At 42.7% G+C, this 11,255-nt stretch overlaps 1 protein-coding gene across 1 annotated transcript; it reads right to left on the reverse strand.

Moving 5' to 3' along the window:
- Positions 1-998: 998 nt before the first annotated feature.
- On the reverse strand, positions 999-8,661 carry SLC30A1 (solute carrier family 30 member 1). The gene is made up of 2 exons (XM_082833273.1): positions 7,483-8,661; positions 999-5,808 (listed from the first exon to the last, which is right to left on the reverse strand). The coding sequence occupies exons 1-2, from the start codon at positions 8,093-8,095 to the stop codon at positions 4,901-4,903; spliced, it is 1,521 nt and encodes a 506-aa protein (XP_082689399.1). The 5' UTR covers positions 8,096-8,661; the 3' UTR covers positions 999-4,900.
- Between the last annotated feature and the right edge of the window lie 2,594 nt (positions 8,662-11,255).

The raw sequence follows: 11,255 nt of genomic DNA on the forward strand, positions 1-11,255 counted from the left end.
TTTGGGTACCCGAAACCTCAGAAAGCGAAATCAAGGATAAGGAGAGACTGCTGTACTGTATACGTAGATGTGGGCATGTATATTTGGGAACTAGTTCAGGCTCTTAGCATTGAATCCCTAGTAAACTGATGTCTTCCGGTCTCTTTGTCTACTTCCCGTTACAAATCTATCCTGTACAATACCCTTTCCACTTTCTCATTTATCCACTCAAAAATTGAATGTTTCCTCTCTTCCTATGAAACCAAATTCAAATCTGTTGACATGGCACTTTTAACCTTGTTTTTCACAATCTCCTACCTCTGGACTCTCAACCCTCTATACTCTGCACCCCCTTACAGCTCAACCCCTACCCCTCCCAGTTTTAACCTACCCAAATCCTGTCCAAAGATTTTTATCCCTTTTTTGGAATGTCTATTGTCTTTATCAATTCTATTAATTATCTACTGCCATTTATTGTCCATTGATTTCTCAACTGTTTATCTCCCAACTGAAGTACAATTTAAGAAATTCTTTATATGAGACTGCATTTATGACAGTCCTGAACTCATACAACCAAACTCATGTATTAATGTGCTCTTGTCAATAGTTTCAGATGATTATATAATTGTAAAATATTCAATAATCCTTGTTAGTAACTATGCTTACAAATTAAAGAAAAAAAATAACAAGTACCAAAAGGAGCAGGTTAACCTGTAACTACATAATTTGTAAGTTTAATGCTTATAATAAAAACATTTCCTATCCATTGAGTATTTGTTAATGAGCCTTTGTATTGTTACCCTTTCAATTTCAATGGCAATTTTTACCCACATTTGTTTTCTTCCACACCACTGTCCTGTAACCTGGTCACCCTGCACTCTAGGAACACATGTTAAGCTGAAATTTCCTTTTCAGTGACTGAAGTCCTACTCTGCTACATAACCCAGTTTAGCACAGAAGGGGAGGCCATATGCACAGAACAATGAACTAGATATTAAAATTAGTTTATTTTTCTACTTAACTTTCAATAAATGAGAAGAAACACAGTAGTCTGTCTCATAAAGAACATTTATAATACATAACAATCCATAAAGCCTCATGGTGAGGTAGGAACAGCTTTGGAAACAACGCACAGTCAGAAAACATACAAAAGTTAGGTAAAATGTTGCAGCACTAAAGACATTTTATCTGCATCTGCATTTCATGAGATGATAATTGCATTTAACTGTGCCACATCTGGCCCAAAGGACACCCTATGGCAGACACAGAACAACACAACATGTAAGTTTCATAAAGAATCACAGAATACACTGATACACTTCATTGTGCTGTTTCAAGGCAGAACCATAACATGGCAATTTTTTGTGTCTTTTTACATATAACCACATATTAATTGTATGTTACATTCCCTTCAGCATCTTTTTGCCAAAGACACTAAACCATAAAGTTTTTGGTTTAAAAGTTTAAATTGAATGACATACAAAAAGCTCTTGTGCCAGTGAAAATGACTGCTAAGTATTCCAGAGCTTGTTAGTAAAACTAAATAGCATTGTCACATAATATTGGTAGAGCTACATCAAAATAGTGCTGTTACAATTCCCATTTCAGATGGTCAAACACTGTATGACAGTTTCAATTTAAAAAACGAGAAACCCTCCACCTTCCCAAGAGTTTTAACACTGTTTTATGACTTAAATGAAACTCTATTAAAATAAATATTTCTATATGGTAGGATTCTTCTCCTTATTTGCGTATGTATGAACATCTTAGGACAGCAGGTAAATGACATTTCATCAAATGATATCTGCTTAAAAACAGTAAAAAGCTTCAACTCAATACCAGTTAGCCTACTAAATACTTCACATTAGATTCCATAGGACTTTTCCCTCAAAACTTTCAAAAATTCAAAATTAACTGAGGATGTTACCAAGATACAAACATATTAACATAGTCTTCTACCTGTTGTGATTTTCCAAGGTGCTCTTGATGGAAATCTTTCCCGTTCAAATTACACACCTTAGTTATTCAAATAGATTGTTTTCTAAAATGTTAAAATACATACAGCAAAGTGTTTGTGAGTTTTTGACTATTCTTTTAGGTTCTAGTCCATACTTTTATAGTGCAGATGCTCTTCAAAAAGAAACCTTATTAAAAAATCATACAAACTAAAATGTGACAATGGAGAATTACATCTCTCTCATCACTAAGGCGGCATTTGGCTTGGAAAAAATGTCTGGGTTGATTTTAATTCAGGCACATGTAGCACCTCCTTCTTACTAAATTGAGACAACAGACACATTTCTAAACACATATTCTAAATACACTGATCTTGCTCAAATATAAAAGAGCCAGCAGGCGAGATGCACCTCCTAAAACTGATGCAGTGTTATAAAACAGCATTTAAATATTGGGTTTAAGTCTCCTAATGATTCATGGTATTTCCCTCATTTTCTTGCAGGAAGGAATAAGCTATTTTGGAAAAGACACTTAAATCCCACAATATTTAAATATAAAAGCATTTTTAAAAAAGATAATGCTAATATAGCTAAAAATGGGTTAGAAAGTGCATTGTAAAGAAATAAATAATTCTCTGCTAAAACTCAAAAGGTGAGTCAGTGCCCACTGATTTTGCTATTATGACAAAAGTCCTTTGAAAAAAGAGAATCCTATGGTACCACTTTGTTACATATGAGCTACTTAAAATTATCAAAAGTGAAATAACTGAAATCTAAAGGCTGTTACTTTCAAAGCACTTATGAAAAAAAAAAAGCCCTTGTCCCATGCTTATACACCATTTAAAAAAATCCTCTTTCAGTCGATGTCTTATGCATTACACAACCTTTAAGAAATAGACCCAACAGAGCACTGTAAAGAAAACCTCATTGAATGTAATATATTTCACCAGTTATCCTTTTGTATCATTACTGACATGTTTCTATAACATAAACTGTTTTGAGATCTTCAAAAAATGGTTTTGTAAAGTGTTAAATCAGGAATGTACATGATACAATTTGAAGCTTTCTCTTGTTCACCCATGAGATTCCCCAATTTCATGTTTAAAAAAAATGTTTGCAAAATTCAAAGTAACTACCAGTTTAGGAATTGAAATACACAATATCAGAGAAAAGTATTAAATGATAAAGATGTATTGCAAATTGGCAGGTTATGGTTTTGGCCCATTATAGCAAATGTGAACTTACAAACTGTGTTCCTAAAATTACCTCATTCTCACTGGAAAAATCGGGTGTTCTTAAATAGGCCCATTGCCAGCAATAGGCTTACACTAGGGAAAAAACACACCATCTACCACAAAAGATCATCCCTTTAAAAAGTTAACTGTCAAATGCCACCATTTTCATCTTAAGACCCATTAGATAATGAATTATTTCAAATCCCAAAAGGTAGCCATCCCAAAAGTAGTCAGCTATAAAAGTTACTAAAGTAGTCAGGATACCTCGTTTCTAGAAAAATAGAGCTATACATGATAACTGATATTAATATCCATCCTTTTGAGGACAAAAATCTAGTTTCTTCACAAAGCATAACCCCTCCCTATCAAGAAAAATATAACTTAAATACCCTTAAATATTTGTGTATGGATTTGGAATCCATACCAACAATGAAATAGCTAAGAACAATTTCCTGGGTAGATATTATGGCATCTTGCAAGATAAGCTACTATTGGAAGATCTGAGCAATGTCAAGACAGAATGACTTATAGAGTCTCAATTATTAATTGTGCCATAACTAACTTTGCTTTTTGAGAATTTAATATCCAAACTGCATTAACCTTCAGATTCCTTTTTTCTCCCAAGTCAATGGCTCTTGGCAGAGCACAGGCATTGCTGGTTGGGCTCAGAAAGCTCTGTTGAATCCATTCATGATTGGTCACTGTGAAAGGACTAACTCTGGAGTTATTTTTAAAACCCACAATTTAAAAGATGAGATTAATAAGCTTTCATTTAACATGTAGTTATTAGATTAAATTTAATGTCCTTAAAAATATTTACTGTATATATTCTATGAGTAAACTTTCAACTCAATGTTCCCAATGCCAATCTTTCAAAGAAAGTAATGCTGGTGAACATGTCCATGTTTTAGACCATGTTTTTTTTTTTTTTTTTTTAAAAAAAGGTTAAAATTCTCAGAATAATTTAGAAATGGAGTCTGAATATTAACATACAAGAATCTAAATATTTAATTTGGTAAACTTTCTTCCCTGCTCTTACTCCCCATATGCCCTATTATATGTACACTACAGTTCAATTTGTTAATTATTTCACTATTTGTTAGAATAATACTCAGCAATATAAGATACAGAATAGTAACTGATCTTCAGTATCATAAATACCCCCATGTGAAGAAAAAAAGGAACTTTTCCTAATAATTTTCATGAGTCATTCTTAAAATATGTTGCCATTATGCTATGCAATGATCTCAAAGGGCAAGTAAATATTACATAAAATGTCAAAAGAAACAAACCTGTTGATGATTTTTAAAGTTCCAGCATTTATAATTCTAATAAACAAAATATAACACTGGGGGAAAAGAAAAGCAGAGAAATTCCAGTAACAATTTTAATTTATTTATCCCCCTAATTAATTTTTTACCATGGAAAAACTGGAAATCAAATGTCATTATGTTATATAAGGTTTATACTTACTTTAAACAAAAATGTAACATAGTGTTAAAACTGGCTTTCCAAAACTGTTACAGCATAGCTGTACTCTGCACTAATAATCACAAAGTTGTAATATAGAACTCTGTTAAGCAGTCCCATTATGTTCTTACAAAAATAGAATTAAACTGTGTGACCAGACAAGGACTTCAATTACACTACTTGGCAAACATAGAATTTCAATGGAGTCTTTTTCCTCTTGCAGTTTAAAACAAAAGTCAAATATCACATCTTTTCCAAGACTCACAAAGATGATTCAGGTTGTTTGTTTGGCATTTTTTTAATCTCTATCACAACAGCAGGGATGTTTTCAACTTTAGTCCTCCTGGGCTGCTTCTCTAGATTGTCACTAAGTTCTAAACAAGAAATGCTAACTGCTGGGGCCTTTTCTGCATCCTTTCCAGATTGGGCTTGTGGCCGTGTCCCACAACATTGCTTCAAAGCACACTGAGTTCTGCAGGCAAGTTCACATGGGACTACACTTGACTTAGAGCCTACACTAGCAAATTCAGGCTGAATGGTAGTAGCATGAATTCCGTGATTATGGAAAACGTCTTTAATGATCTTAGCCACCTGCATGTATGATGTCGGGTCTTCACATTTTATGTGAGCAGTGGCAATGATTCTGCTTCCAGCAAGTTGCCAAACATGTAATTCATGAACTTCCTCAACTCCTTCAACATCTCGAAGTTCTTTTATCAAATTTTTGATATCAATTTGTTTAGGAACAGTTTGGAGAAGAATAAGAGCAGACTCCTTAAGTAATGGATAAGTTGTGTAAAGAAGTATACAAACCATTACAATACAAAGAGTTGGATCTAAATATAGCACCCAGCAAGGACCAGCCTCATAAACTGTTGCATGAGTACTATTAATTAATTCTACAAATGCTTTGCAGGGGTCAGGGGTACATGGGTTCACACACATCTCCCCTTCAGGACAACCTTCCCAAGAAAAGTAAAAGACTAAGGCATTTACTACTACAATCACTGAACCCAAAGCATCTCCAAAGACATGCAGAAAAACTCCACGCATGTTAAGCTGTCCAGCCTTATCATCATCATCATCTTCCAATTCCACCTGGTCAGGTTCTCTGATAAGATTCCCATTCACTTGTACTTCCATTGCATCATTTCTGGACTTTTCTGGATCTACAAAAAAATAAAAATTCTGTATCAAACACATCTAAAGTGTTTACATAAACATTCTTGCCTAATTCCATTTGAGTGACAGAAGTGAAAAATTTTCATAAAACATAATAAGAAATGTGCTCAGAGTGATTTAATATAAATTGACATACTGGGAACAAGCCAGGACATAATGGCCAGGGCTAAATTAAGTCATTAAGATGATATTGCTTCCCCATACTCCTAACCACCCTCCTACCTTCCCACCTCCAAATAAAGTTCACCTTTTCTGTGGGGGTGGGGTCCTGTGAACATTCTCCTATACTTGTTGGCATACACCAAAAAGAAAACAAAATTGAACGCTATCACCCAAAATTAAATGCAACTATGGATAAATCTAATACAAATGGCTGACCTGACGCAGAGGTCTAGTCACTTTTCGTAGTCATTAAGGTGTTAACTTTTAAACCTTTATCATTTATATAAATGATACAGTCTCTTGATAGAAGAGGTTTAGAAACTGACAAATCAACAATATAAACCTATCAGCAATCACAGAGACTTCAGGAAAAGTTGGAACTAAATGATCACTATCTACCCTACTAGCTCCTAAACCAAACGTACGGATCCTTTAAAGGAATTATACACATCAGAGCAGCTTAATATTCTTTGGAATAACACCTGGCAGAGTGGGAGTGAGAGGAAATTCAATTGTTTATTAAACATTTTCAACGTACAACTTGAATTTCATTAACATAATATTCTGCATCCTGGAAAGAGGAAAACTGTCTATGTGGTATCATACAACTAGGTAAATAGATGCAAATGGAAAAAAGTGGAAGGAAATACAACAAATTGTTAACATCACTGAGCTTGGGTAGTAGGGCATTAGGTTGATTCCTTTTCCCGTCTCCTTTCTTTCAACATTCATTTCCCAATTTCCTTCAAGCGCGCTTAATGTTTAGAATGAAAACTATCCATTAAAAATATAAGATGAATAAATTACCATCGCTTTTATCTTAGTACGATTATGAAAAATCCTAAAGTGAAAAGTTAAACATGCCCATACAGGTTCTAAGTCTAGGATTTTCAGGATTAGGTTTAGATTTTAGAAAATTAACTGAAACATACATTGCTGCTCATGATAGAAACCTTTAACGAGGGTTTTGAGCTCAGGAAAGTCAATCACTAGATAGCCCCGAATACAATATTAAGAAACTTGTTTGAAGGGCATAAGAACTACTTGGGCAGAGCAAGGTTCCTAACAGCCAACAACTGAGGACCAAGTGGGGATTCTCTCCGTTTCCCAATAGGCCCAAGAAATTACCATTTTTTGATCCTGCTAACGCCAAAATCAGACAGCCTCTTGAAACGACAGCCTGTAAAGACTGTTAAGTGCGGTTGCGGACCGCAGCGGGCTGACGGTCACCTCCTGACCTTTTGCCCGCTCTCACCACCACGGTGCCCATCTACACTCCCAGACGCGCTCCCCCGGCTCCTGACACCGGGCTGAAAGGGGGGCCGCGTCCTCCGGGCGAGGCGGGGTGTGAGTGCCGGAGCGGGAAGGAGTGGCCAGGTAGGCGGCGCGGCGCGGTCGGCTCGGACACCAGGGGGCGTGCTGGCCATCCTGCCCGGGGCCATCCCGGGGTCCGGGCTCCCCAATGCCAACCACCTGCGGCGGCGACTTTCTCTGCTCACCTGTCCGGTCCAGTTTCAGCCCGTTGGAGTTGCTGCTATTGGCCACCAGGATGTTGGTCTCCTCCTGGTCGGGACCCTGCTCACCTGGGGCCCTGTTGTCGCTACCCCCGGTGCGGGTGCTCTTGCCGCGGCCCCCCTTGGGGAGGCCGTGGCTGTGCCCCCCGTGCGAGTGCCCGTGGCCGGAGTCGTTGCCGAAGCCGCTATGATGGTGGAAGAGGCAGAGCCCCAGCACGTTGACCACCAGCCCCGCCACGCCGACCCCGAGGACCACCAGCGGCTGCTGCATCTCGTGCGGCTCGAGGAAGCGCTCGATGGCCTCCAGCAGGATGGCGAAGCAGAGGCCGGTCAGGAAGATGGCGTTCACCAGAGCCCCCATCACTTCGGCCCGGATCCAGCCGAAGGTGTTCTTCTGGGTGGCGTGGGTCCGCTGGGCGAAGCGCTCGGCCACCAGCGCCACCACCAGCGCCAACACATCCGACAGCATGTGGAAGGAGTCGGAGAGCATCGCCAGCGACGAAGTCACCCGGCTCACCACCACCTCCAGGACCATGAACATGAAGGTCAGCATCAGCATGCACAGCAGCCGGCCCCGGTTCCGACCCCAGCACCCCATGGCTGCGGCTCAGGAGCCCGCCGAGCGCGGCCCGGACACTCGTGAGGCGGCGGCGGCGAGGCGCCGAGGGCCGGCGACCCGGCGACGGATGGAGGGCGGCGCGGGGCTCTCACCGCCCGAGCCGGGCCGCTCGGGAGTCTGCCGTGGGGCCTCGGCGGCCGGACAGGGGCGAGCCCGGGGTCAAGCCGCCGAGCCCCCGCGCCTGCGGGCGTCCCCGGCGGGCCGGCGGCGCGCTGCTCCTCAGGCGTCCGTCCTCGGAGCTGGCGCGGAGGCCCGGCTCAGCCCCAGTAGCCCCCACACCTAGAGCGGGCGGCGGCGGCGGCGCGGAGCTGGGGCTCCCGGAGCCCGCGGACCGAGAGCCGGAGCAGGAGCAGGCGAGCGGCGGGGGCGGGCGACCAGCAGCTCCGTGCTGCAAAGGCTCCAAGCATCTGCGGGCTCTCCACGCAGGTCTTCCCCTCGCTGGTCTCCCTCCGGAGTCGCTCGGACCGAGGAGCCAACGCCTGAAGAGCTAAAGAGGCGGCGGCCACAGCAGCTGCACTCGGCCCGGTATCGGGCGCCTTCTTCGCCCCCCCCGCCTTTGCAGACGGTTTACAAAAAAACTTTGCTTTGCACTCGGAACCCCCGTTTTCACACGGACCCGAACGTGACAAGGCCTCGCCGTCCCGCCCACCAGGCCCGGCACGCTTCCCCATTGGCCAGGATCCCCTCACGACAGCTGTCGCGCCCCTCCCATCAGCGCTCACTATTGGATGGAGGCTCGGCGGGGCAGGAGGGGGCGGTGTCACGGCGCCAACAGATGGGGGGCGGGGCCTTTCCCTTCAGGAGCCGGGCGTGGGCTGGGGGCCGCGGCCGGGTGCAGCGATGGACGTCGTGGGGGAGGGAAGGGGGCGCGGGCCGCGTGCAGCAGGAGGGGGAGGGACAGGGCGGGGCAGGAGGGGTCCCCCAGGGGTGGCGGGGCTTTTGCTCTGGGGCTGCGGGTTCTCGCAGCCCCCCGCCGGGCAGCAAACAGACTTTGATCCTCCGAGCCGGGTCCACGTGGGGCGGGCCGCGCGGCCGCTCTGTGACAGACGGCAGCCTGGGAGGGTCCGGGAGGGGGAGCCCTTGTGTTCGGGGCCCTCGGGTGGGCGCTCCTGTCCGGAGAACCGAGATTAGGCCGACAGACTCGTAAACAAGTGCAGCACGTAACTTGTGACTCTGCTCAGCACCTAGCTGAAGAGTTAGTTCAGGGCGGTCCTGCGAGGGGCTGAACGGAATCTTTGTAAATGTTTCAATAAAGCAGATCACCCCTATCACCACCATCCCCGGGAGAGCTTGTGTGAAGTACGATATTTCTGTTACTGATTATTTAAGGACCATTTAGGGTACAGAGTTAAAGCAGGAGAAACCTGGGTTCTGGTCATTGCTTTGCCACTAGCCAGCTGTGTGACCTTGGGCCAGTCAACCGATCTCTCTAGACCTGTTTCTTCATCTATAGGATTGGACAAGAGGAACTCTTAAGATTCCTCCTGACTTTAAAATTCTAAGGCTCTATGACTTAACATTTTATTTATAGGCTAGAAACAGCAGAACCCTGTGTCGGTTGCCATGGGGAAGGGGAGGAGCAGTAAGAATACAGAAGAATGAGCTTCTGTCCAGGTGAAGGTAAAATATAAACATATAAAAATTTAAATTACTATGAAATACTCCTAATTGTGCCAACACTAGTTTAGATTGGATACATATGTGCTGTGCTATGAGTGGAGATTAGCTAATTTGAAAGTGAAGCCTTCCTGCTTCATAAGTGGAGAGATGGCTGGACTCAGAGTGGCCTGAACTGGACTCCCAAAGGCCTCACCACAGCCCCTGAACAGCAGGAAGGACCTGGAATTGCTCTGGACTGCTGGAAGACAAAGGTAGTGCTAGCCAGTGCCTCGGGGTCTGTTAAATAAGGCTTGTTTGGGGGCATGTTTTTTCATTTAAAAAAATATTTTTATTATTTCTATAAAAGATTTCTCACTTGTGTATGGTGTGTTTCTTATCTCCCCACCCAGCCTAGAGAGCCAGATCCTCATCTATTTCTGTTCTTCTGGAATAGAAAGAATGGAGGAAAATTTCTGAGACATTTATTATGGAAGAATTGCTAGGACTTGATTAACGGGATATTGGGAGAGTGAAAGCTGATGAGAATTTAACAAAGATAGTTTTTAACTTGACAAGGAAAATATTGCTTTAAACAGGTGAAGAAGTTGGGAAGGGGGTGCAAGGAGCTGATTTTAAGGGGAAAATACTGGGCCTGTTTTTAAGGTGCTGAATTTGAAGTCTGGATGGTGGCAGCTCTAAGGAATGGGGAGATGGGATTGGGGACTTCCATAATCTCCTCTCCTTTGGTGTAGACAGTTGATGTTTGTGTGCTCATGTATGTAAACACAGCTTCAAACCTCCTTCTAACCAGCTGCTCCTATATAGAAATTGGGGAGCCACGTTTGGGTCAAGATATCCTATGGAAATGGCCAGGAGGCAGTTGGAAGACCATTTTGCCTCCTATTGGGAGGGGCTGTGTCCCTTTATTTAAAAAAATAGATTCCTTTATGGAGTTCCCTTGTGGTCTAGTGGTTAGGATTCAGTGCTTTCACTGCTGTGGCCCGCGTTCAATTCCTGGTCAGGGGACCTGAGATCCCTCAAGCCGCTTGCGGGGTGGCCAAGGCGGGGGAAAAAAAGATTCCTCCAAGTGTGAGAGCTTAATGCCCAAAGAGTAATCAATAAGGAGATGTAGAAGGCAAAGATTCTCAGCAAACAAGGTAGCAATCCTTTCAAAAACAAAGCGGACTGAATTGGGAGATGTTTAGGCTCACATAAAAGCAGGCTCTTGGGTTCAATTCAACTCAGTAGTCACTTATGAGAACCTGCTTTGTGCAGCGTCTTTTTTTTTTTTTTCCTCTTGTAAGCCACTTCCCAGACAATGTGATTTATACTCTCATAACCTAGAAGGGGGGAGGGGTGTCAGAGGTACATTTTCCACGTTGGAAAAAGTCATAATCATGCATTCCAGAAAGAGTAATATCATTTATATAACAGCAAAACATTTCAGTCAAATAAACTTTTCTTCCCCCCACCCGGCATAGTGTAGTCAAAATACTTCAGTAGCTTGACTCAAATTTGTCCTTTTTCAGCTGGTTATCCT

This window comes from Leucopleurus acutus (genome assembly GCF_964270905.1).
Source record: "Leucopleurus acutus genome assembly, chromosome: 2".
NCBI classification, from domain to species: Eukaryota; Metazoa; Chordata; class Mammalia; order Artiodactyla; family Delphinidae; genus Leucopleurus; species Leucopleurus acutus.